General features: G+C 41.4%; 1 protein-coding gene across 1 annotated transcript; it reads left to right on the top strand.

Annotated features, from left to right (window-relative positions):
- Positions 1-212: 212 nt before the first annotated feature.
- Positions 213-26,994, top strand: LOC306753498 (connector enhancer of kinase suppressor of ras 2-like; the record flags this gene model as incomplete). Its single annotated transcript, XM_079237373.1, has 22 exons — positions 213-276; positions 4,391-4,554; positions 6,264-6,466; positions 7,575-7,680; positions 8,711-8,752; positions 8,848-8,967; positions 11,897-11,956; positions 12,127-12,195; positions 16,007-16,153; positions 17,608-17,741; positions 18,507-18,709; positions 18,892-18,981; positions 19,818-20,008; positions 20,120-20,168; positions 20,290-20,468; positions 20,548-20,621; positions 22,296-22,367; positions 22,558-22,625; positions 23,583-23,683; positions 23,761-24,247; positions 26,663-26,862; positions 26,947-26,994. 22 exons carry the CDS (start codon positions 213-215, stop codon positions 26,992-26,994), a joined length of 2,871 nt encoding a protein of 956 aa, XP_079093499.1.
- Between the last annotated feature and the right edge of the window lie 883 nt (positions 26,995-27,877).

Raw genomic sequence — 27,877 nt, 5'->3', positions numbered from 1 at the left:
ATATTTTGGACCTTTTGGACCTACCTCGTTTTGTTGATAAACACCCAAACTCAGCCGCGAAGAATTCAGACTCTCCTTTTAAATTTTATGTTAATTTATATTGTTTTTTTCTTTCTCTTTTTTTGAACATTTTTGAGGCGGGAGGGTGAGGGGGGTTGGGTTTGTTGTGGGTGTTTTTCTTTTGTCAAGCGTGAACAAGACAAACTTCTACCATGGCTCTGGTGATGGAGCCTGTGAGCAAGTGGAGCTCCAGTCAAGTGGTTGACTGGATGAAAGGTAAGGCTTCAGGCACGACGATAGCCAAATATAAACTGATATCACCAAACTGCGATGATGTTGCAATGCTTAGTGTGTAGAAACGCATTTCGATACGGATTATCTGGAGATGCCGAGGGAGAACCAAACACCTGCTGAGCCTCGGGTTGGTGCCTCATCGGCATGCGGCTGCCGAAGGCTTTTAATTACAGCCTCAAATCATTTAATCGATTATTTTTCCCTCCCAGCCCGTTGCAATGTGGAGACGACTTGTCCTTTCAGACCAGCGTGTTCTCCAGAGCATAACGCGTTCAAATAGCTCAAACCGGATTAAAACCTCTATTGTGTTGTTGTTAACGCGGGGCTGCCGCGCAGGAGGCTGGGAAACATAGCAGAGATCCCATAATTACATACAACCCTTCTCCCTGGATCTGGGGTCAGACTCTGTCATTTGAAGTTATCGGCCAAGCTTCAGCCGATATGTGCAATGTATAAAATGAGAGCTTTTAAAGCTCTACAAAGTCAGAGCGTGTAGCCATCTGTGCCGCATGCTGATCCACTGATGTTGTCATGAAGAAATCACGTCTGACTACTAGCTGAAGTAGTTTTAAAACCTCATAGTGCATTGAAACGCAGGGCGATGCTCCATTTAGCTCAGACTCCAGGTTGTGCATTTATTCGGGAGTAAGAATATTTGATAGTGTAAATCCGAAAATATCTTGAAATTTGGACTAAATTGAACTTCAAATAAGGGAAGCTTGGGCTTGTCAAAAACATGTTGCATAAAAAAAGTTCCTCAGAGCAAAATTGTCTGCTCAAGACAGGACAGTGTCAGGGTACAACTAAGTCAATAGATTTGCATCTTTTTGTCTGTTTGCATAACAGTAATTGCCGCTGGTGGTCTGTTGCTATCAAATATGTGCAATATGTCGGTGGAGTAGATGGTAAACTCAGTAAGAGGAGGCTCTCCAAGTCTGTGTATTTAGTCTTTCAATGCATTCATTGTTTCAGTAATGTTTGTTGTTTTGCAGAGCCATATGCTCACGTGTCAGGCCACAGCCCTACAGAGATGCTCCAGATGAAACATACACATACATCTGTACTGCCTGAACACACACACACTTACGCTCTTAGTCATAATTCTAAGGCTGTCTGCCTTTTTCTGCTGGCGCAGACATATTATGATTGAAAGGGTCAAGCCTCTCTTAATACGAGTTGTGTGGTACAAATACCTGAATCTGATGCTGCCTTTTAAACAGGCTGTTTTTCTGAGTGTGCTGGTTCAGTAAAGACAGTATACAGCTTCAGGGAGGATTTATACAGACACAGCTGCGATAGGATGCGGAGAAAGGCGAAGACAGAATGGCCACAAGAGTTCAAACGAGATCTAAGATGATCTGTAAATAAGCTTGTAGCACAAGTGAGAAATGTAGTGAGCGAGAAGCAGAGCTTGGATTTGAGAGAGGGCTCTTCAGTGTCCCACATCTGACAAGTGGAGCAGAGACGATTGTGTGCCCAGAGCCCAGTAATGGTAATTTAAAGTGAGGGACAGAGCGGCACTGAGGGAGAGGAAATGCAGAGGGGGATTCATTTTTGTCTCACATCCATTCCAAGCTCCTGACGACTGGCAGCGTTTGCCGTTCACAGGTTCCATTATTAGCATACCGCTGCCTGATGTCACTGGAGGCCAAACAGGGGCACCCTGTGACCTTCCCACAATCCCCATCTCCACCCCCACAAACCCCCGGTAGTGTTTTGCGTGAGCAAGACGCCCTATTCCCAGCGGTGACAAAGCCGCTTTGAAGAGGAGATTTCCTTCACAAAAGAGAAAAGAATTCCAGCTTTGACTGACAATTTGTTCTGAAACAAGTGCGTGGTAGCTGTGCAAACACATGTGAACGTCTTGTGTTGTTTTTATGGAGTGTGTGTGTTTTGAGCCACAGATGTAAAGCAGGCTTAGTATAATCTCTTTACTCTTCCTGGCAGTATGCATTATCATGATTCATATTTTGTGAAGTACATCAGCTTTATATTTGTTCTCTTGCACGCAGTGACAGCCACTGTGAGTGATCAATGAAGAGTCAGATGAACAGAAATCCATTTTAACAACGCTAACAGCCCTAAACATCTCTCCTGCCTCACATTACCAGTGGATTATCTGGAATGGAGATCACGATGTGTCAGTGCTGCGTTTTTAATTTCTCCTCAGCGTGCCTCATAATCTGACCCGTAGATGACACGGACAGGAAAATGGATGTCGCGGAGATTACTTAGTGCAATCAGCAAAGTGTACTCCATTTATTACACGATGCTGCTGTCATAAGAGGACAGTATGGAACAAGACGGCATTTCAGTTTGAAACTTAGTTAGTCTTTTTGTGTCTTGAATTATAGTAATACCTTTTTTTCTATACACATAAAAATAATGATGCTTTACAATACCATGTAAAATATTAAAATAGTTTATTGCTAATGAACTCAGCAGACAGCTATGTCTCATGCTACCATCATTTTTTTGGAAAGCATCATCCCCTCTCCCCTCTTTGTATTTCTTTATTTGGTCCTGCGGTCAGGGAGAATCTCTGCCAAAACCCTGCTTCATGGTTTCTATGGCAATGCGGGGAATACTTCATTGACACAATGAGTCTCAATTAACTTGGTAAAGAGGCCGATTAGTTAAGCCTTTAAATTGTATGCAAAACCATGAAACTCCCTATGTTTCCTCTCCACCGTTTAGCTGCCAGCTAAACCCCATCGGAATGCTTGATCAGGTTTAGGCACAGCGCTGAGACACATGTATATGATTGGTCCGCAGCGATGAAAACAGATGAGCAAAGAGTTGTGTGTGTGTGTGTGTGTGTGTGTGTATTAGTGTGTGTGTGTGTGCCTCTCTCACATGGAAACAGACCGAGTGTATAGAAAAAGCCTCACAAAGGCTACTTTCCCTGTCTCCAATGGTAAAAGGACAGCCAGTTAGCATTCAGAGCACTTTCTGCTGACATTCAGTCAACACACAGTATGTACGTCTATAAATGAGTTGCAGCTGAAATTCTTACACAATTCATTGCTTTGGAAATCAACAGAAAATGGCTCGGCAACTATTTTTTTAAAGGGAAAATGCCGGTTTCTTGGGTTTTTCAAATAGTAAAATGAATATCTTTGGGGTTTCAAACTGAATTTGGAGACCTTGAGCTCCACGAAATTATGGACGGACATCTTTCTCTATTATCTGATATTTTTTAGAGCCATTCAATTCGTTTAATAATAATCAGCAAATAAATTGATAAAAAAAAGGGCTGCCCTTAAATGATTCTTTCAGCTCCATAGTGTGTGTGCTTGATATAAAAGAGAAATATACTGGTGATAAATTCTAAACCTATCAAGAAACCTCTTATCAAATCAAAATGTATTTACAGAATAAATTGCATTTGCTCTTAAATTATTTGGAGCAGCATACATGCTTTTTTCTTCTTCTATCATTAGCTTCGTGGTAGGAAGACAGAGGGTGGACACAATATCATTATCACCTATAGAAAATACTCTCCACTGCAATTCTTCCAAAAATAACCTTGCGTGCAGATTACGTGCAATTTACGAGGATGGGAATAAGGATTTATGGTCAAACTTGAGTTTGTTTTGTACGCTGTTGTTTTGGATTACCGCCTATTGATGCAATTTAAACTGCTGTTGATAAGGTGAAATTCGTCGATAGAGCTGAAGAATCAATTTGTTTTAGTCTCCTGCATTTCATCGACTGCGTCACTGAAAGACTTCACACCTGCTGCAGCAGTGAAAAGATGTAGCGCAAGCTGAGCACAGACACGAAGCCCCTTTTTAGTTGAAAGCTTTTTCTAGTTTAAAGCTGCAACGGCACCTCAGGACTGTTGAGGAGGACGAATCTGTCAGATTTCTAGCTTGACACAGATGGTTTCACACTTAAGACACAACAAAATACAACCTGTTCTCTAGTTTTACAGATTTGCAGCACATATTTTGACAAAAAAAACGATATCAAGCCTTATTAGAACACGTAAGGTAAATACATGTTTCATAAGATATCAGAAAGTCTGATACCGCGTGAAAACGCATTTTTTATGTTGTCGAGCTGTACTGAAAGTGTTCCCTTCGTCCCTCAGGCCTGGACGACTGCCTGCAGCAGTACATCAAGACCTTCGAAAGAGAGAAAGTAGGGGGGGACCAGCTGCTGCGTATCACCCACCAGGAGCTGGAGGATTTGGGAGTGTCCAGAATCGGCCACCAGGAGCTCATTCTGGAGGCTGTGGACTTACTTTGTGCTCTGGTGAGTCCAAGCTTCCCACGCTGTCTTCCTACTACTCTGTACTGTCACCTCAAAGAGTTTCAGGCTTCTGATGTTGGATGAAGTTTCTGTTGCGCATTTGGTGCTTTCTCAGCTTTTCAAATACTTTAAAATTCACTGGATTTACCCCAAAAATGTGGTGTTTTCAAGATAGAAAATAAGGTGTTTTTTTTTTGTCATTTTGGATCTGTAACATTTCAACTAGTTATTTATGCAGAACATATTCTTCCCTAAAGTCTGTTTATCAGTTAACAAAATGAATGGGTGAATAGGGGAATTTTGATTGGAGAAAATGCTTTAGGTCTCAATTTTCAAACATCACAACAAATCTAACAGAGATAATAATCTGGTCAAAATATCCTCTACAGGCAAATCTTACATCTGACATTAGTGCTGACATGGATTACAGCCTCTTCCTGAACTGATTTCTGCTTTTAGTCTCACAAGAAACGACTCTCTTGATGCTGTGATCATCGGGCAATGTGCTGTTGAAGAAGCGAAAGCCTAATTGATACAGTTTATAAAACTCACTCCATGTGTCACTGCAGCGACCTCAGTCCTGTGATTCAGGTCAGCAGTATAACAATGAAACCAATGGCGATGTAACTTCCTGTTCAGGAGAATTTCCTCCTCCAGTGAAACCCAGTAGCTTCTGACAGAATAATCTAGAACACTGAGTTTAGTCCAACACACATAGTCAAAGAATATATATATAGATATATTATCTGAATAGAACTTAATTTCCCAGTTAAGGAATTCCATTCTTCACAGCTTTCAACAAGTGCAATTTAATGAAAGTAAATGCAAATGTAAAGCTCTCTTTTGTATTTTGTTAATTGGTTGTAGGTGTGTCATCCACCTGTGGTACCCGGCTGAATACTTTCTTAAGAGGCTGTCATTTTGATCTATTTAGACTCTTATTTTATTATATTATATTTTGTTATATATTATTTATATTTATTGCACACTGAGCGGACAATTGGAGAGTAAACACGGATGTCAATACCAATAATTAATAACCCTTTTGCTGCTCTGTCAAAATGCACATCCATGGTGGTGTTAAAGGTGAAGAGCTAGACAGAGGAGCTGGAAAAGGAGAAGATGGTGAAGAATGTATGAGAAGTAGGAATGAAGGAGAGCGGGTGGAATAGAGATGAAGATGGGGTGGATGGAGCTTTAGTGGACTGAGGTCACAGATGCAATCTGAATCTAAAGTCCTCTCATCCTGCATCACTGCACAGGGGGCCTTGCTTCAGCCCCAAAGCTCCTTATGTAACTGGGATTTAGTTTAAAGTCTCTCAGGCCCTGCTGTATTGAATATGATTAGCGGCCCTCCTGCTGCGCTCGCCCCTCCCAAGAAACTCCGACGTGACAGACACCCACAGGCCTCCGGGGGCTTTAGGCGACGTACAGGTTAACGAGAGTTCTGCTATCCCTCGACATGCAACGTGACAGATGGAGAGGAGCAGGGCGGATGGGTCAGTGGTTTCATTCCACTTTGCGTTTGTAGCATCCTCGGCTGTTTGACAAGGTGGGCTCCTCTGAAAGTGGTCTTTTTATTCACCGGGCAATGCCATGACAACACTCGGTTTCTGTCTCCACACTGGAGAAATCCTCGTGTTGCGTCACGGTTAAAACAAACACCGACAATCTGGTCAAACAGAGTGAGTTTACTTTCCTTTCTCCTCTAGAATTATGGGCTGGAGACTGAGAATCTGAAGACTCTTTCTCATAAGCTGAACGCATCTGCCAAGAACCTGCAGAACTTCATCACAGGCCGGCGGCGCAGCGGCCATTACGACGGCCGAGCCACCCACAAGCTGCCCAACGACTTTCTTACCTCCGTGGTGGACCTGATCGCTGCAGCCAAAAGCCTTTTGGCGTGGCTGGACAGGTGAGATTTGCAAAAAGGTGCCCCTGTAATACATTTAATCATGTTAAACCCACATGTTAATGCAAGGTTCATGTGCACACATTCACGCACAGCATTTTCCCTGTAGGTCTTGACGTTACGGTAGCAGCACTAGTTGTGACTAATATGGTCTCAAATTGTGCACCACTTTGAAAGCCCTGAAGTTAATCTCAGATACATACTTATACTTATATTTTCTTTACATTTGACAAAATAACTTGCAGCAGAATCTATTAATATTGACTTAAAAAAGGGTGAGACCCTCTTAGTTATCTGACATCAAGCATTTGATCATGCGGTGTGTTTTGGGAACTCTAGTGTGTTTTTAACACATACAGACCCGTTTTGTTTTTAATGTTATGTCCGTGACCAATCAGCTGACAAGAAAAGATGAGTAAAGGCCTTATATAAGTAGACTTTGACAAGGTGGCAAAAAAAAGCACTGAGCAAGTCTATTTATATGTTTCTTTATCCCTTTGCTTCTCTCTGGGATTGTGCCAGTCTGTGTGTTTGCATCTGTTTGTGTGTGTTTGTTTGTAGAATTTAGAAGTTCAAAGCAGAGCGCATTCAACAGAAATAGCAAAGTAAATTGCTGTTTCTTTTCCCATTTAGAAAGTCCTAATCCACACCATCTATTTAAATTCAAATTCAATATCGTATGTTTCATTTTCATGTTTGAATGCATCGTTGTTGACAACATTACGGGTTGAGGTTTAGACTCTGGAGTTACGTTTCATGTTTTCTGGAGTACAGAGAAGAAAATGTGGAAATTAAAATAAACCATACATTTTTAGGCTGTGTACAGTACAATGATTCACAATGAGAAAAATGATTGATCAGCTCCTTATGGCATCTTCACTAACCATTTAATGTTGTGTATTCACATACATGTTTTTATACGTGAATGCTATGCTGTACACACAAATAATATTAATATTATTCCCTGACTTTACATCCCAAAAATAGAAAAATAGAAATCCTAATGGGTGTGTATGTGTGCTGATGTACACGACTGTGTGTTTGTAAATGTTCCCACAGATTTACCAAAGACTTAGTCTCAAAGGAAGAATGATCTAATGGTTCATTCCAGGTGCTCCTTCTTTTTCAGGTCCCCGTTCGCTGCAGTGGCAGATTACTCCGTGACACGAAACAACGTGATCCAGCTTTGTCTTGAGCTCACTACAATTGTGCAACAGGTATATCATTTGTGTATTTTATCCCAATTCAAATTCTAGATCAAAATACAAGAGTAAACTGATTTCCCACATACAAGTTTTATGGTGATGCCAAAATGCATTACACCATGTCTTAAAGTGTGCATCTATGTATACATATATATATAGAGAGAGAATTTGTCTTGTGCTTGATAAAAAAAAGAACTGAAGCAGCATCTCACTTCAGCAGCATCTAAAAGCTCCTATTTCTTTCCCCAAACGTTGCATCTATATACATTTTCAAACACAAGAAAATATTAAAGGTTTATACTAAAGCATATACATGAAGTACAACAAAGTTCTGCAACTGTTAAAATGTCTTTAATTTGAATAACTTAAAAACACTTCAGGTCAGCTAATCACTAATTGGGAAAATTATAACTTAATTCTATGTTTTAGTTTTATAAATTACTGTCAGTGCTAAGAATACATAATACATACTTGTGTTTTTCACCCGTCATATATGCTGTCGTGTAAAGCACCGTCTAAAACAGCATCTGTTGAAATGCATGTTCAGATATTTTCAAAACTAAAGACACTGCATATCAGATGAAATGTTGAAAACGTATCACAGATTAGATATTAATATCAGTGTATTCATGTTTGGTCTGTAGATAATGACAAACACCACCAGCTCTGTATGACCCTGAAAGATCAGTAAATAATGAGAGAAGTGATGCTTAATAGGTTTTAGGACTGTCTCTTAAGAGAATAATGTTTATAGAAAAATGTAAGTGGGAAAAATTGAAGGTGGGAGTGAAAGAGGGCGATAGGGAGAGAGTTGAGTGCCGAGAGGAAGACTGGCATGAAGAGAGAGAAAGAGAGAGAGAGACATGCCTCCGCATTGATGATTCATTTGTTTTGTGTTTGTGCATGCCTGTGTGGGAGTGTTGGGGGTTATAGGTGCCAAGCTGCTCGGTTTTGCTTATATCCACCTACAGCAAAAATGCCAATAATAACTCCATTTTGACACATTCTCTTGAGGTAACTGCTCTCTCTGAATGTTCCCCAGGACTGCTCTGTGTACGAAACAGAAAACAAAATCCTGCATGTGGTGAGTTGCTGACTTTATCACACTGGATTGAATGTAAATGAAGCCATAATGAGCTCACTTTAAGGTTGTACTCATCCCTAATATGTCCTCCCTAGTGTAAAACTCTGTCGGAGGTTTGCGACCACATTATCTCTCTGTCCTCCGATCCCATGGTGTCCCAGGCTGCACATTTGGAGGTTGTGCAGCTGGCCAACATAAAATCCACTGAAGGACTGGTAAGGCTGAGTCTTCTGTCAGACTTTAAGAATCACACTCATCTTTTGTGAGTTTCTCAATGGTCATTTTACCCAGTATGTCATTAGATAATGCTCTGTTTAAACTACGGGCTGCTTAATTACATAGTAATTATAAAAAAATAACTAATCAATTCCCCGACAATATTGAGATGATAGAAAATGCAATAATAGTGTCAGTAATTAGGCTTAAGAAATACGTTTTGCTGGAATCTGTATTGAAAATAACTGTGGTGATATGCATCCTGTATACATACTTGGTAATGACTTGAGAAGTGAATGTCATCTGGTAGTTACTGAGAAATGTATATGTTACCCCGAAATTGTACTGTAGTTTCCACACAGTAAATTTGTCAAAGTAAATTTTACTCAAGTTGAAAAAAAAAAAAAATATATATAACATTTGGTCCCAGTCTAAATAGAGTGAAATATACTCTTGCCTTAGTTAATAATTCAGAGTATTGTTTTACTCTATTCAGTGCTCATATTTAACTCTACATGATGATAATTTACTAGAATTGGATTAAACTCTAAATAGAATTCTATATAGAATTGGATTCAACTCCCTTCAGCTCTCTTCCGTCCCATAAACCGTCAGCTCGTTCCTGCGTAACAAGAGGTTTCATGACGGAGGAAACGTAATTTAAGGAACCGTGGTGGTCGTGGTCACACTGTTTTACTCCAATAGATTTTATTCTGAATATGCTGCTACTCTACTGGCTACGGCTAGTAATTATGCTCTAAAATTATGATATATTACTAATTTAGAGGAAAATAATAGTAACTCTGGAAAAAATATGGAAATGTAATTGTAATTATCTCATACTAAATAATGTTACTTCAGTGTCCTTTTGCATGGCTTGTAAAACATAGCGTGCCTTGCCTCCTTGAAATATACTGCTAGTCTTGATAAAAAAATCTAGACTATTAAGAAAATGTCATTGCATATTGCCTCTTAAGGCCTTGCATCATGGATGTGACGTAGCAGCCTATGAATTAAAAGGTTAGCTATAAAGAACTGACTCAATGGCCTCGCACCACACACACTCTCTTTCATCGTAAACGCAACAATATGTAAAAAGCCTACACGCCCCAAATCCCACTGCACGTGTGGCTCTTCACATAAACTAGCTTTCAATATATTTGAAATCACACTTGAGTATGGTTTAATATACTGAAAATATCAAGATGTTGAATTGTTTTCCAGGTTTGATGAAATGAACACAGGAAAAATCTACAAAAAAAAGTAAAGTACAAAACTATAATGCTGGATGATGGTGAAACTACCAATTACGGAAATCACAACAGCATGACTTCTGACAGCATTAACGTCTCTTTGATCCAACTATGGCATGTGCAAATGATCTTTTAGCATGAATCTCACTCAATGCAAATAATGTTATTTCAGTTGCTCAATCACTAATACTAACCTTGCCTGAGTTGTTTCTTCCAGTTATAGCAGCTATTTTTAACTCTTCCTTCTGTAGGTATTTTGGGACCATGAAGGGACCAAGCACACAGGCTATTTATTTAAAGGGTCGGTTGACCCAAATTACAAAGATGTACCTCTAGAGCCATGCAAATAGTTTTGTATTTAATGCCCGTATTTTGAGATATCTGAAATATCCAGATAAATAAGAAGACTCAACCCAAATGCATTGTAGGTGAATTTCCTTTGTGGGGCTCAAGACATTAAAAAGTTACAGTAAAAACTCAAAGGCCCTGTTGTTGACTCTGGGAAGCCGGTTTTCATCTGCGGGACATTGTCCGATAAGACAAGGCTGTTCAATTTTTAAATTGGCATTTTATACATGAGTCGTAGCATCATTTCACATTTCTAAATAGTATGAATATTGAAGAAAGACATGAACACTGTGTGCTGCTGTACAGCCCAGTATAATATGGAGCTAATAGTAGCTGCCCTAAAACTGGGTTTAGCTGAGCTTGTGGGCATATGAGTCAGCTTATAAAAAGCAACATAAAAAGATGACATTGTCCATGTTGAAATGAACAAAATACAAAATGCTTAACTTGCAGATTATATGCAACGAATGGCTGGCGATGCATTTACCTTGGGGAGAAACTATAGGTAGACCTACTGTGAAAAGTTGCAGAGAAGACCCTTATTTTTTACCGCCACTGTATAACCATCAGCACTCGGTCGGACTCCATCTTCGCTCTGACCTACACTCAGGCACGAGCGCCCTGCTTGGGGCCACAATAAAAGCCCCACCCCCACACAAATGCTAGCAGGGGGCATGGAAGTTCTCTCATCCGTTCAGTAAAACCTGAACACAACAGTGGGCCCAGTGGCCTAAAAATAAACCTTTTACACTCATCTTGAAAACTGGCATGCTGCTTCTGTGTATCTGTGCGTAAGTACACATATGTACTCACGCACATCTGTGTGTGAAAGTGTGTCGGGGTGTGTGTTTGTGAGGCCCTTTAGACCCCTTTTAGTGAAAACTTAAGCTTTTTAGTGAAAACTAAGTTTTAGCTTTTCTGCAACATATGAACAGTATTTGCAGATAAATATTCCCCCGTATTTGATTCAATCTGCTTGAGAGAGACGCTTCAATCTGCATTTGAGAGAGACGTTCTACATGACAGAAATTGATATGTAAGGACCTTGCTGCTGTCATTTTAACATTTGTCTGATTAGGCAAATCTGAGCTCAATATGAAAAACCCTCACGTCTTTCACTGCTGCTCAAAGATAATTGAGATAAATCCAGACTCTTACCCCTTTTTGCAATACGAGCAGATTAAAACAAATGCTAAGATTTGCAATAATGCAGTGACCCTGGTCTGTTTGGCAAATGGCTGTATGGCTGCGTAAAGATGCATTCGGTTAAAAGAGCCTCGTGTTAAAGTTTGCTTTGTGACGTAACATTCCTGCTATCTCCCCACAGGGCATGTATATCAAATCAACATATGACGGTCTCCACGTAATCACCGGGACAACAGAAGGAGTAAGTACAAGCCTCTTTGTGTGTACATCTGTGGTTGATCTTGGCCTCACTGCCCATTTGCCCGTGGTGTAATATGTAGGGTGAGGTGTGCCACTTGTATCACAGTGAGCTCTGCCATGACAGTGAAATGGAGCTGCAGTTACTGACTGTGCCTCATTTCTATCCATCAGTCCCTCGCTGACCGCTGTAAGAAAATCCATGCTGGAGATGAAGTCATTCAGGTCAATCATCAGACAGTGGTGAGACCACTTTTCTCACATTTCCCGTTTGCAAATCATTTTTATGTGCATTTTACATTTGCTTATGCAAATGTATGTTAAATTCATATGCTTGTTTGTACAATCCTTCCCCAGGTTGTGTATACGCAGTGAATGTGTATGTGGTTCCTTTATACACATTCATATCTGTGACGACGTCCTCAGTGAGCCGCCGCAGCACTACCGAACTGTTCTTGTTTAAGTGGCTGGCTGTAGAGCCTCTTGAATGTTGTTTTTGAGGCCGTGGATATGTCACTGTCTGGATATGTTTATTTTCCTGTCACACGGTCACTGGTATGGTCAGTTGAAATTGTCGAGCTCATGCTCACAAGAGCCCTTCAGTCAATCAGGAGGCTTCTGCTTAGGGCCCTTAAACTGTTCACACCATTTTCACTGTGATATCTGTTAGTAGCGTTTAAACTCCTAAACACAACTCATGCAGCCACACAGGTGTTTTATTTATTGATTCGACCTCTTCTCAGGACAAGATCTATTGATTGATTCTCATATTTCAAGTAGTTGTGTTGCAGCTGTTGGAGAGGGACAGCTTACAAACTGTGTGGTTCAAGGTTTTTTGGGGCTTTTTTTAACGCATGGAAAGATAATAGGGTGGGAAAGAACGTGCAACAAAGGTCCTTGGCTGGTGATGTTGCCATTCATGGTTGTCGCCTTAAATCCCTTTGCCACCAGGGCACCCAGAGTGTATCCTTATTTTGATGAAGGGGTTTGGGGACCTCACATTATTCTCAGCTGTGCCCAACTTCAACCTGATTAGAGCACTAACCAGCTCTAACATAAGCACTAACATAAGTGGCCTTCCACAGATTTTCCACATAGATAAAACTGCACAAACCTTCTGTTGCTTTTGTACATAACATTGTATGAATTCAGTAGAAAGTAAAGTAAAAACTTCCAGTGTTGCACAATTTAAATATAGCACCCTTTGTCTAAAATAATTGATACTTGTGTATGCAACAGCAAGATGTATGATAATTACACGGCTCAAGTCATGTTCATTTCAGTCAGTCAACTCACCCACTGAATGCAGCCATTTTTTTAAAGAGAATAAGTGCGAATACAGAGTAGCTTTTGGTGTCACGACTCTTTCCTCTCACTGTGAAGCACAGCTTAAAAGCTGCCAGAAAGCGGGAGCGAGGAGAACTCAGCGCATGGCGATCCTGAAGAAATACCTTTTTTATAAGCAGACAATAGGCTCGTTCGTTAGAGCTGCGCCTCGTCTGGAATCCAGACGAGAGCAGGCGGCCGCAGCAGGAGGCGTTGACAAAAAACTGCAATCAAGTCGGACAGTTGTCAGCTGCCTTCAAAGTATACACAGGAAGTCACAGAAAAAAGTACTTCCTGTTAGTTCCGAACTTTTGTTTACTTGTAGTTTACAGATCACGTTTGGATTTATTGTAGAAATGACTGTGTAGCTGCATCCTTTGGTATTTGTATGTCTGACTCTGAAATCGACAGCCGGCTTGGTCTCGTGAGAGTATTGTTGACCACGTGTGCATGACGTCAGAGCAAGTCGGGACCAAGTCGGACACAAATCTAACCGGCATGCATTGCGCGCCGATCACCGCCGATCGCTGCCGATCGATTCTGCGCAGAACTGGCTCATTTCGAACAAGCCTAATTTAACCTGTCATCGCAGGAAGAGCACAGGTGTAATTGATAACACTAATGACGAGTCAGGAGTCCATGTATGCACAATTCCAGGAACAATGTTATTAATGTTATTTATTACAAATGTGCATTTCATGAAGCTTTCTTGAAAGTTTTCTTTCTTTGATTGATTGGTGGCATCATTTCAAATTTGCAGTGTGATTGACATCAGCTGGCATGTCTTGTACAATCTGATGTTTATTCATGTTTGTTATTTTCTCATTTATAAGGTGGGGAAAAAAACTGTATAAAGTGAAGATTATTATGTTGTATTTACTGTATATTATTAATATGTGGTGTGGAACTGGAACAAAATGAATGATGCTGGGGAGGTGTTGGTGGAGGAACGATGTCTTGGTGCGGCTGTTGCATAAGTGAGCAGCAGCTGAGTGAGTTTGACAGCTTAAGTGGGTGATGGCAATATGTAAACTCAGTTGATGTGTCTGCTGATCCGAAACTGCACTGTTACTCATATTGACTGCCATAACCATCTTAAACATTGCTGATATTTAATCGAGTGTGGCCCATAGTTAAGAACAAAGCCATGGCGGTTGGTGGTTATTGAACAACCCGTTACGGGAGGCATTAGCCGCGCTGAAACCAAACCGCATTGAATGAGATGTGTCTGTGATGGGAGGATTCCTTGCTCCATCTAGTTATACAAAAACTGGAAAGGTTTTTACAGCAAAGCAAAGCAAAACATCTTCAGGTCTGAGCGACAGTAGAACAAACATCAAGGTTAAAAACAAAAAACACCATATAAAGAGAAGAGATGCTTGAAACAGTTCAGAAATCTATAATTAAAGCAGCTGGGAGAAGTTCAGCAGAAAGACAAAGAACGAAGTTCACTGGATTTTAGTATCCTTTTCCCTGAGAAGCAGACGTTACCATGGCTGCAAAAGCAAAGGAGTTACACCAACCAAAAGAAAGTAATGAGGGAGAAATCTTTGAATTTGAAATGTTGAAAGTGTAACACATCTAGAATGAGCTGAAGAGATGGCTAATGATTTGGTGCTATAGAGCACAAGATTGGAAAGCTGTAAAAAAAAAAAAAATAATAATGACAGCATGTCAGACATAAATAACTCGAGGCAGCAAGAACAGATTGCATTTCTGGTGCAGGTCAATAAATGGGGAAGGCTTCAGACACATAAAAATGGACAGTACATTTTAAGTGTCACAAGGATCCCCTCAAGGATGTGAAACCAAAAGAAGAAACCAATGGCATGACAGTTTATGGGAAACACCTTAAAGCAAAACATTTCTATACCAAGACAAAGCAAAGATAGTTGGAAAAAAAGATAAAAAAATCATGGGTTTTACTTCTTTAAATATACACTTTAAACATTTTTGGGCTAGACAAAGCAAAACAATCTTCTTATCATAGAAGAAAGCAGACTTTGGAGTATACACATGTCTGTTTCAGCTTGTCTGTCTCTTTAATGCCCTTTCTGTGGGAATAATTTCTGTATAGTGTCTGTCAAGGTGAGAAATTACTTGGAAAGGAACAAAGTGATTGCTAGGTCAATGCCTGAAAAGTGCCTGATTTCTCAGGGTGATTGGAAAACACAAGATGTAGAGAAAATCAGTGCAGTCAGCCAAGCGAGAGAGGATATTTCCTCCTCAAACTGGACCTGGCATATTTGGTTCAGCTGCAGACTGTGCTTCTCTGGGTGGGATGTTTCTTGTGCCAAATATCATCAAAACTTGGTTAAAGACTATTTACAAGGCCTGCAGCTGTTCATAACATCGGGGCTTACCGCATCATGACAGAGCCTGCGGATTGACATCACGGGAGGGGAGATGCCCTTTGGCATCCAACTTTGCATTTTAAATCTTCATCAACATGAGTCTCAGACGCTGTGCCGCAGTTACCAACCATCAGGATACACGTGTATTATTAAAATAACGACCACAACAGCACAGAAATGGGTGAGACGTTTCCAAATCGCGCGAGAAAGGAAACTTTTAAACACCCATGTATAAAGAAGAGCAACTGGAATCTCTATTCTAGTCACTAACTAGATGTTCATGTTGAAATGTCAGCTTATTATTTCTGTAGTCTTGAGTCATGGGGATGCCTGTGTGTTGAGGAAACCCTCTTCATGCTATTATTGTTTGTTAGGTGGGATGGCAGCTGAAGAACTTGGTGAACTTGCTGCGTGGAGACCCTGCAGGTGTCACCCTGACGCTGAAGAAACGCCCACAGAGCACTCTCACGTCAACCCCTGCACTGCTCAAGAACATGAGATGGAAACCGTTGGCTCTGCAAGTATGATGACTAATTTCATCCTCTGCAGATATGTTTGTGTGTAGACATGTATTTGTATGTGTATATCTATGTGTGTCTGTTAAGAATAAGACTGCACAGACTCTAGACAATAGACACGCATAAACCACCAGAGTGCAAATCTAATACAACATTCCTGAAAAAGACATTAGCTTTCTAAAATGTATCTTTTTCAGAGAGAAGTTGTTGCTATGGGGTTTGCTGTGTATTGCACAGGTATTGCTTTTATTGCGTCCTCCTCCTCTATCTTCCACAACTTGCTACTAATTGGTTGGAGCTTCCAGCATCATTCAGTCACAAGTTGACGTTTCAGACCTCAGTGGCATCTGTTGTCCTACTTCAGCCAAACCAACCCCATTTTTAGGACGGTGTGCCTAAGCCAGAATGGGTGGAAATGAGAGGGATGTGTATTAATGTAGCCCAGCCTTTCTTTGAGTCCGAGGCCAGAGAAAATGTTTTCTCCCCCCTGAGGCCCTGAAGCACAGTCCTGCTCAGCCTCCTCCCCCTTCACATCACATCCTCATTCTTCTTCTTCTCCACCTAAATCGAATTTGCTCTCCTGCTGGCATTTTTAAGGACAGAAAGGAGAAAAGAAAAAAAAGAACCTAGAAACTAATGTTTTCTGCTCTGAGTCTCGACTAAAATGAACAATGTCAAGGTAGTCTGTTAAGTTATTGAAAAGAACACTGTGCGGTGGAAGCCCTGCAGTAGCACTGACACACATAACGTTCTTATGATGGAGCACATCTCTGTTGGAGTCATTTGTCAGCTGTGACTTATGCAACATATTAGCATAGTTTGAGCAGTGACAAATTAGTCATTTAACAATCATTTCACTCATTTAATAAGTTATCAAGTGTTTTTTGGAAGTCCATGTTTTATCACCAAAAAAAGGCATCTTGTGATTGGATTACTTCTCTCTGACTATTCAAGTTAAGTTGATGACAAAAGCGGGATTTAAAGGATATTAGTTACATATTTTGGTATGCAGGAGTATAAATAATAAATATGAATAAACAAGGAGCAATCTATCTCCATATACCATTTAACAGACAACGTTGGCTATGACCAGATTTTCCTTGACCTGAATGAGAGGGACAACTAGACTGCACACCACCTCATCGTCTTGTGTGCACTAGTTAGAACTGGAGCATCAGAAACGTACAGTCGGCTGCTCATTTCACGGTTGAGATGCTCAGCACCACAGCCTGAACCGAACAAACGGTCCCTGACTGACTAACGGACTGGACTGCTGTCGGCTCCAAATTGTCTATGTGTCAATCTGTGTAACTGTCTCTCTCTCCTCTCTGTCTGCATGTCTCTCTCTCTCTTTTGCACACACACACACACACACACACACACACACACACATACACACACACACACACACACACACACACACACACACAAACACACACACACATTCACTCACACAGCCAATCTTCCCTCAGAGCCCCAGCAGCAGTGTCGCCACGCCCACCAGCACTTTAAGTACTCCATCCAGGAGGAGCAGCTGTGCTCTGCAGGACCTCTTCATCCCTCCTCCTCCAGCAGAGCCCTACACCCCCAGGTGAACACATGAAACACACAGTTCACCAGTAGCGCTTGTTCTTTTTTACCAAATTCAAGTACTTTTTTGACTACTAGTAGAGCTGTGGAGCAATGTTATTAAAAGTGAGACCCTGTTTTAATTGTGTCAGGCACAAGGAATCACAGGCACCTGAACGAGCACATCCATACACATCCCTGCCATCGGTTTCATGTTACCCTTTTGACAATTGGTGGCGGTAACACACAAAGAAGTGTAGCATTGCACTCACACAAAGACAGATACTGTAGTGAGATGTAAACAATGAATGAGTTAAAAAAAGACAAAAGGCTCTGCAGGTGGTTTTGAAGAGGGAAATGCATTCAACATGTTGTCACATCTCATGAATACACGCTCCACGTGAACGAGAAACACTGAATGTAAACATGACAACTGTCACTGTTTTTATCTCAAAGCACCACCTGCTAGCGTGGCGGTAGACTCCTTTTAGTCTTGTCGTAATGTAATTTATTCACTGACTGTGTGTGTGAGTGTGTGTGTGTGTGTGTGTGTATACATATATATTTTTTGTATCATTTATTGTATATCTGCGATCTTGTTTTAAAAATAAGCATAGGAACGAATGGGCTTTGGGGCTGAGACCCCTTTGGGGATGGACTAACACATTGTTGGTTTAAATGCTTTTCACCCTACAGTACATTCTGATGGTGGCATTGCTTTTATTTTTCTCTAATATTAGTCCAGATCTTCACTGACATTAAAATGACTTCCTTTCCGTTACCACAGAGATGACAAGAGCAGTCTGTCGGGTGACGATCCTCAACCGGATGTTAATATCGCAGAGGGCTCTGAGTCACCAAACTCCTACCTGGACCAGGAGTGTCGGCGGCAATTTCCTCTGGTGGAGGAAGATGCTATACTGTACTGTTATGAGTACGACCAGAACCAAGAGGTGTCATCAGTCCGCAGGGGGAGCACTCCCACCTATGGTAAGACCTCAGCCTCATCTGAAGACTCTGCTGTAATCGTGAGAGCCGAGAGCTCAAAGCCCTGCGAATGTGACGTCTGTGTGATTTCGAGATGTTTTTGAGACGTCTACATCTGTTTGATGTGTGCGTGTGTGTGTGGGCAGCTGTGTAATATTGACGTTCACTGCGCCTCCTCGCTCCAGGCAGGCTTAGGCCCATCTCAATGCCAGTGGAGTACAACTGGGTGGGAGACAACGAAGACCTGGCCAAGCTGAAGAGAGAGAGCAGGAGAGGTGAGTGGGAGGCAGTGGGAGAGAGAGAAAGCAAGGGGGGCAGAGAAAGGAGGGAGACAGGGAGCTAAGGGGAGTGGGTGGATATCTCATAATATCCTCACCCTCTCAGATCTCCGAGCCAAAAAGTAGAAGGATGAGCTTGCCCGTCAACACCGATAACATGCTGGGTATCAGCTTGTGCCTCGATCTCCTCCATGTGTTCACAATCTATCACTGCTCCCTTTTCCCTGTCAACCCTCTCTTTCTCTTTCTCGCTCTCAGCTTTGCCGCTCGTCTCTGTTTGGGTATAAAAAGTACACCGTTGCTTTGGCAACTGTAGAGATATATCCTGAGATTTTCACATGTTGTTGGTGACTGTTGAGCTAGGTGGTAAATGGAGTGGGAGGAGACTGAATTGCTTTATTTCAGTCCCAAAGAAAGACTTGAGCGATGTGTTTGTTTCCTCTAGGAACGTTGTCGATACAATATGTTACTCCTTTGAGCTTTTCAAAAGAAGTGATGATGCTATATTTATCTACAAGAGACAGGATTTAGAGGTTTTGAGGCCTTCCTGCCTGACAACAGTCTTCGTCTTTAGGAAATCTTTTGAAACGTCACTGTTCACTGATCTCAAAGAGAGAGATCTAGCTGACAGGGAAACTGATGGGTCTTTGAGCAGATTACATAAAAAAGCTAAAGGTTCATAGTCAATGTTAAATTACTTTCTAAAATGGTGCAGAGTCTTGTAATTTAGACACATTCAGTGGAACTGTACCGGCATTTAGTGTTAATTTAGTGCAAGTAAAATGGCATACATTTTGTGTCGCACTGAGCTTGCCTCTGTTGTGTCCTTGCAGAGAATTCGCTGCTGCGTTTCGCGAGTGAGGATAAACCCCCGGGGGAGGACTTCCTGTTGGGACGCAGCCTGAGTCAGAACAGGAGGAAGACTGAGCGCGGAGCCAGCCCCACCCATTACACGCTCGTCCCCGCCCTCCAGATGGATGTCTCCCTGTCCACATCCAGCTCTGACTCTGCCTCCCTCTACCATGTCAGTCCCTTTTGTCTGTGGAAATTAATTTGTATGTTGTGAGTTAATGTGGAAGTGGGAGCCTTTAGCTACCGTGGGATCTGCATGTCATCATTCCTGTTTACTTTGCAGGTGTTCGAGCGATCCTCGCTGATGTCAAGGTCAAAGAAGAAGAGTAAAGGTAAGAGCATTTGTTCAAGGAGTTTTACTTGAGTGCTCACATGTACTCAAACCCAAATATGAGCAGGTGTTCCTCCAGGAGTGTTTTCTGACCCCCTCATCTGTTCTGCTGGCGCCTGCAGCTGGAAGTCCTATGTCTTCAATCAGCAAGCGGCGGATTTCCTGCAGAGACTTGGGTCAGGGCGACTGCGAGGGCTGGCTGTGGAAAAAGAAAGACGCTAAAACCTATTTCTCACAGAAGTGGAAGAAGTACTGGTTTATCCTGAAAGACACATGTCTGTACTGGTACATGAATGAGGAGGTAAATATGATGAATTTCCAGCATTTCGCCCTTATTTCGTGATGTGGCACGTTGATTTAACTCTGTTTGCTCCTCACAGGATGAGAAGGCCGAGGGCTTTGTCAGCCTCCCGGAGTTCAAGATTGATCGCGCCACTGAATGCAGGCGGAAGTAGTGAGTACTGATTGTCACCTGGACACCAAAGATCAAGCTTCTTAGATTTGCATTGCTTTTCCATTTCGCCTCAAAATTGGATAAAACTATATCCACATTTTTTTAATACAACTCACAAAGCTGACAGCAGAGACTTCATGTTGCATATTAAGATACAATCCTACAAATGTATTATCAGTGCAGAGGTAACCTTGTGCAAATTGGTTCTTTGCAGGAAAAACATTGGCATTCATATGGAATAATTTAGCAAATTGACCATGCAAAACGGACAATTTACAGAGGACCCCTGACTCACAAAGACTATGCGCTTGCACATTGCACCAGTAACATTTTATTATGCACACATTTACGGCTTTATTATAATGTTGTATTGGATATTAATTTAAATTTAAAAAGCGGAAATAGATTAAGCAGTAGTGCTTAAAATAGCACATGCAGAAGATTTAATTTCCAGTAGGTTGTACAATAATGTTAGAAAAAATATATCTGTAAAAAGTTAGGCAACTAAAAGTGTAAAACAAGAAGTGTGTAGATCACATTTTATCAGTGATAGTTGATCTAATTCTAAGATAACAATGTCATGCTTTTTGGACCTGAGGTCAGTATCTACAAGGAGGGTTGATCATTTGTTTAGTATGAATGTTGATGGAGTAGGTTTACTAATGTGGAGAGACTGTATCAAAGATGAAAGAGTAAAACACAGATAATGTTTTTTATTATGTTTTCTTAAAGCAAAGAAAGGTAACTTGACCTAAATCCCTTTGCGAGATGAGAAAGAGAAAGGACTAGAGACTAGCTAAAGATTCCCTATTGAGTTTACCTCTCAACAAACAAAAGTTTAGCTTTCATTCAGTGTCGCTTACGAAAACACATTGTGTGTATCCTTCAGCTCTAACAAATGTGATGAAGACGTTTCTTTCCCCATAAAACTTTTGCAAAGATGATTTTTAAGGTATTTTGAATGCAGTGTGCACAAGACCAAGTACAAGAAGAAGTAAACAGGAACCTACTCGAAAACAGCTCCATAGGACTAATAGAGATACTAAATACAAATATAAAAACCCCATGAGAACCTTTAGGCTTAAAGATTTATATACATTTTAGATCGATTTAGAAATTTTTTGATCTTCAGTAGCTACATCTTATCTGGTTTAAGGAAGCCAAACCTTGCTTTTAAAGATACAATTCCAAAGAAACCCAAAATATTTGTTTGCAAATCCCACATAGAGAGTTCAGGTAATTAATGTGCTTCTTTATACAGTATACTTTGTGGCAAATAACTGTGGACACATTTAATGCATTTGTTGTTCACTAATGGGTTAAATGCTATACAATTCAGAGGTTTTGAAAATCATCATGAAGCCATTGTGTTTTATAAAGATGGCTTACCTTTGTATATCTATCTTAATCATGCAACACGGTTTCTGGATTGCTTTGCATGCACGTGCATGCATGCTAATTTAAACTACATCAGACTTACGAACAGCTCACAAAAATACGCAGAGCAGTTTATCTAATGATGCAAAGTCTTGCTGTTTTTGTGTCATACTGAATGTGTGTGTGACCGGGTGTCTGTTTACCTCGGCTGTCTCTTGTATTCATATGTTAATGTCTGCTATACGTCCCCGTTCTTGTGCTTACATATCATTAAAAATACCCTTGGTTCTCTTTCAGTGCTTTCAAGGCTTGCCATCCGAAGATAAAGACCTTCTACTTTGCAGCGGAAAATGTAGACGACATGTCCCGGTGAGTTAATGAGGCTGTGATACTCATGCTGTAAACTCCCCCAATCCCACATCTGCAACCACATTTATACTCCTGCTGGCTGGCAAATTGAATCCCACTACAGGACGGCCCCCTCTCCTTGAACAGGGCAGTTTTATAAGGGTGATTGGTCAAACAGGGAGACACATACGAGCGTTATTTCCCCCCACAGGTGGCTGAGTCGTCTCAGTATGGCAGTGGCGGGCTATTCGGAGCAGGAGAAAATTCGCCAGGACCAAGGTGAGATTAGTCACAGACTGTCGGCTGTGATTCTCCGGCTGTTACAGGTTGCTAGTCATCACTTCCTCAATCTGTGTTTAATATAAGTAGTGACGTACGCATGGATAATCATTTTGGCCAGTCTTCCCTTGGGAGAGGTTTTAATTCCATATCACAGGTTCACAGCAGTCATTTTGCATCACAGTGTGTCTGCTCCTTCAGCCTCATCTTATACATGCTGCAAACATGATAATTCAATATATAAGTTGTATTTTTACATTATTACCAGAGGGTTTTTAACACCTCTCCCCGGTTTCACTTCAACTTCATGTCCGATTCAAGCAGCTCTGATTTGTGCTGAATATAAATGCTAATTTTAGGAGCTGAAGGCGTTCTTGTTATTTCCATATTCTGCTGTTATTTGGTTTCTCTAAAAAATGGACAGGAAATGATGTAACCGACCTTTGTGCTATTTAGAGGAGCCTACGTAGAAACGTTTCCCTGGTGGGCGGGTGAGATCAGGTTTTGTTGGTGGTTATTTGAAGAGGGGGCTTCATCCTTCCCAGACAAGTGCTAAATTCGTCGCTCAACACCTCCAGAGGACTCGACAGGAAGTGCTCTTGATTCATCCGTCTCCATATTTAGCCTCAACAGTTAGACCTGAACACCTACACTGCAGCTACACCTGTCTGAACACTGAATCATGGGTCATGAACTTACACAGCAGTTTATAAAGCCATCATAAATTGTCCGTATGCATTATTTGTATCGACTGCAAACATGTACTAAAGTCTCATTAGCCACGGCGAACCTTAGCCTCTAAACTACTAGCTAGTGAAGTCCAGGTGTGAAGATTCTGATACAGGTGTTACAAGTGATACAAGTTTATTTGCATTGCACTGCATTTAAAGAGCTTGCTTTCTATTCAGCAATAGAGATTTTTCTTTAAAAACATGACGCAATCTTTGTTCATGACAGATTACTGGAGTGAGAGTGATCATGAGGACATGGAGATGCCCTCGATGCCCAAACAAGACAGTCCGCCACCACCTTATGACACCTATCCCAGAGCATCCTCAGTGAGTCTGGCAGCCTGTGGTTTAGTAGATGTGGCAACCTTCCATTTCTTACTTGCTAACCCTCTGTCTTTGTTCAGGTGAGTCCCTACCTGGAACCGAAGCGTGGCCACCTCTCCTCCTCCGACACGTTCCAGTCCCGCTCCTCTCATGACGACTTTCACTCCAAGTCTCAGGACGGTAGCAGCAACAACAACGGCATCTCCTCCGGGCCGAAGACGAGCAGCCACCGAAACTCATGGCAGGACCAGATGGAAAACAACGCGAGGATGCACTACCTCCAGACGTTTCCGGTGGAGGAGACCCTGCTATCTGAGGACAGAGACCAACTGGCGATGGAGTACCGCAGGCAGTCCACCCTGCCCGCACAGCGCAGCCTGATGCAAGAACAGTACAGGGCCCTGCCGCTGCCCCTCAGGTCCAGCTTTGATTCCGATGCTGGAGGGAAACCCCGCAGCTTCACGCTACCCAGGGACAGCGGGCTCCACGCTATCTTGACCGCCACCGCAGCTGCGTCGGATCAGAGAGAGCCCCATCACTACCAGCTGGACCGGGCCAGAGGCAGCGGTCAGACACACAGCATCTCTGTTTTACATCTTTTCACGTGAACCACAAGCATGCACCTAAGAATATAAGAATATAACAAGGTTTAAGAATATAATATATTACATCAAACTGTAATAATAATAATCAGTTAGTTACACATTTTTATTATCAATTTAAATTTAAGTCATTTATCCCCCCCAAAAATTGACATTTCGGGAAACTGTGATGAAAATGTCACCAATTTCAATCAGGATACATTGTTTAATTGCCAAAAATAACCAGCAGACAAATAATAGAAAAATAATGATTAGTCGCAACCCTACATCACGATGATAATGATGACCATTTGTTTGTGTGTACGTGTAACTCAAGGGTTACACAGTATAGTTGGAAAGAATGTGAAGTAGCTCAGCTAATTAGAAAAATTGAAAATTATGATTTGGCAAAAACATCTATCCATGTATTTTTGTTACCACACAAATAGGATTATATATTGGCTGACATTTATTATAACCCAATTGCCCGGGACATGCTTCCCACCATGCTGAGCCACTTTCTAGCACCTCCACACAATGTGCTACTGCGTGAAAATATGCTGCAAGTGAGCAGAGAGGTCGAAAGATAAACTGTTGAAATGTCCAGCCACTCCAAGTGGTACTGAGGCAAATACAAATTTGCCTGAAAATATTAAACAAGGACAATTTGGCTTACATGGACAAATAAGTAGCAATACACAATGTTATATCAACAACAGTGTTAGATAACAGCCAGTCTCACAGATAAGGTTGGGAACCACTGCAGTAGACCATGAGAGGAGATCAAGGTGTCAATATAACTGAGATCACCCTGAAATGTAGGGACCTCTCCTGCTCACTGTTACATGCAGATCAGTCTTTCCTTCTGCACAGTGTTGAGCAAGTATTCCTATTTGTCGTCAGTTATTTCATGAAAAGCCGCTAACAGTCAGTCAGAGCCAGCAAATGTCAGAGGTTGAATACTCGCTATTATTACTTTATCGGATTGGATTAGAAGCCAGCCCATTCGCCGTCCCTCCAAGACCTCCAGGGCAGTTGTCTAAGTGAGATGAATTTTAGCCTCTTATTTGATAGTGATTTATCTTGGCAGTTCACTCCTCTCTCACACACTCACTCTTTCTCTCTCTCTCTCTCGCTCTCTTGCTCGATAGAGATGTCATTGTGCCTTTCGGCAATGTTTGAATGGTGAAGCGAGGAGGAATCCTTTCAGCCCATGTTAATGTTGAATTCTGAACAGGATAAAGAAACGCGCCTCAGGGTCCTTTCTTCGTGTCCTCATTTATCTATTGCTCTACCGTTCGCTCTCTCCACCACTGCCTATAAAGACAAGAAAGAAACACAAAACAGGCGGGAAATAAAGCATGATACATTTCACAGCAGAGCCCCAAAGCTTCAGAACGCACCAGCCTGCTTCCCAAACACAAAATAGAGTGATGACTCCCTGATTCAGACCACTAGTGTAGTGTTAGTGTCATGCCAGCAGAGGGCAGTGTATGGAAACAGGATACAAGAGGGGCCCTTCTAGTTTATTAGAATGATACAAGCTGTGCACTTTTCCATAAAGAAGATCTAATAATGAAGAGATGTACCACAGACTGCTGTATTTAAAAGAGCTATAAAAAAAAAGTGCTTCCTGTGAGCCTGTGAAGAAGACATAATTGTGACGGTATTTTACATAACTTTCCTTTAATCAAGAAAATAATTGTCAGATTCATCCAAACTGCCATTAATTGCAACCCTATACAAATAGTTAGATATTGGCTGTGAAATAATTATACAAGAAAAATGCTGCCTACTCATTTTACGCTGGCAGGTAGCAAACACTCAGTTTGTGTGTATGTGTGGCCAGAGAGAAACTGCATCTACAGTGTCCTTTCAATCAGAAGTGACTTCATTAGAGAGACACAATAATAATTATCTTTGGCAATTAGACACCATCGTGACGTTGTATATTAAATTGTGTAGGCTGTGGTTCGATCAGAAATGGTGCAGGAGAGTCGCATCGCTTCGTACTTTTAAAATTTGACAGCAACGATGTGATTGGCTAAGGGAGATCGTGGCAGAATCTTGTTGGTTAACTTCAGAGTGCCCATAATCAGCTGATAGAGTAGAAGCCAAAGAGAGGGGTAGACCGAGAGATGTGTGAGTGAATAAGAGTGTAAAGAGTCTTTCTGACTGGACTTTCACTAATCTTTACATGTGCCAGATTCACTGCGAAGATTATTTTGTTCAAGGTTGTATCTCTGAAGTGTGTTTGGTTGGTTTAAAAAAAAAAGGAGATCATTCAGAAGAATTCTCTGTATGGTTGTTATCTTTTATTTTGAAAATTAAAATTAAAATCTCATCTTTGACTTCAGTTACAACAATATCTTTGTTGATAATTTCTTGTCCTTCTTGGCAGGCCATGGACGGGACTGCAGGATGCAGGCCGACTCTCTGGGAGACTTGTACAGGGCTCTGGAGCAGAGCAGTCTGTCCACATCGGCTGACCACAGATCAGCCAACCGTCTGGAGTACAAGCGCTCATTTGTCCGCCGAGTAAATGACCCGCTGCTCAATGACAAACTTCATCGCCTCCGGATCCTCAACAGCTCCCTGAAGGTAAAGTGTTTTGAAAATGTGTGTCTCTCCAAACATGTGTGATTTATTAGCTAATTTCTAATTGATACTTTCGCCTTCTTACAGAATGTCCCTCTTCAAGACACAAACCGGTCATTGGGTTTTTTAGGGTAAACTGTGAGGATCAGTGTGTTAATTAAACCTTAAACCAATCGCCTTTGCCTGTGCCTCACACTGCTGGCATCCCTTTGCCGGAGCTAAAAGGCACCAAAAACCTCCCTTTACCTGCTCGGCTCTGCATCTCCCTTCCTTTTACGGCTCCTTCAACCTCACACACCGTGCAGGAGGACAAAGACTTGGTATCCCTCTCCAATTTCAAAGATGAGGGCTCTTACAAAAGGCAAAAAAGATGTCTGGCTTGATAAGATAACAGGGTTTATGACTTTGCACTTTGTGTCCGTGTCAAAGACGCGTCGGAGAGCTTTGTGATTCATTGCTCACATGCATGGCTGCCTCACCTCGCTTCTGTTGATTCGTTTTGAACTCTATGCTGGAGTTGTGTACAGCCGCTCTGTAACGCCTGACGGAGGAATCAAAAGCAACGCTATTTTGGATGTACGCAACATTTTGTTATGCATGTGTGTATGATTTAAGGGTATGTTTGTGCTATGAGTGTACAAGGTGTTACACATATATACATATTGAATATTACATTACTGCAACAACAGTGACTACACAATGTTTTGGGGTACTTAAACAAATTGTAAATCAAGTGCTGTGCCTCAGTGATTGTGAATGTACATTGTACTTTTCCAAGAGAGACGAGAGACGGTGCAGGAAGAAAGCTATTCCTTAAAACAGGAGCACAAATACATGCTTGGCAATAATGGACTAGTATTGTAAATTACAAAAGGAATGATCAGAATAGTTGTCTATTTTTGTATGCATGCCGTCTACCTAATTGTTTGTAAAACAGTTTTGTATTTTTCAGTGCGTTTGGTCTGGAGAATACTGGTGTCGACCCCCTCCTCCACCGCATTGTGTTTTTGAGACTTAT

The sequence above is a fragment of the Taurulus bubalis genome, assembly GCF_910589615.1.
Source record: "Taurulus bubalis genome assembly, chromosome: 2".
Classification (NCBI taxonomy): domain Eukaryota; kingdom Metazoa; phylum Chordata; class Actinopteri; order Perciformes; family Cottidae; genus Taurulus; species Taurulus bubalis.
The sequence above is the reverse complement of the archived record's forward strand: the minus strand, read 5'-3'. Positions and strand labels throughout refer to the sequence as shown.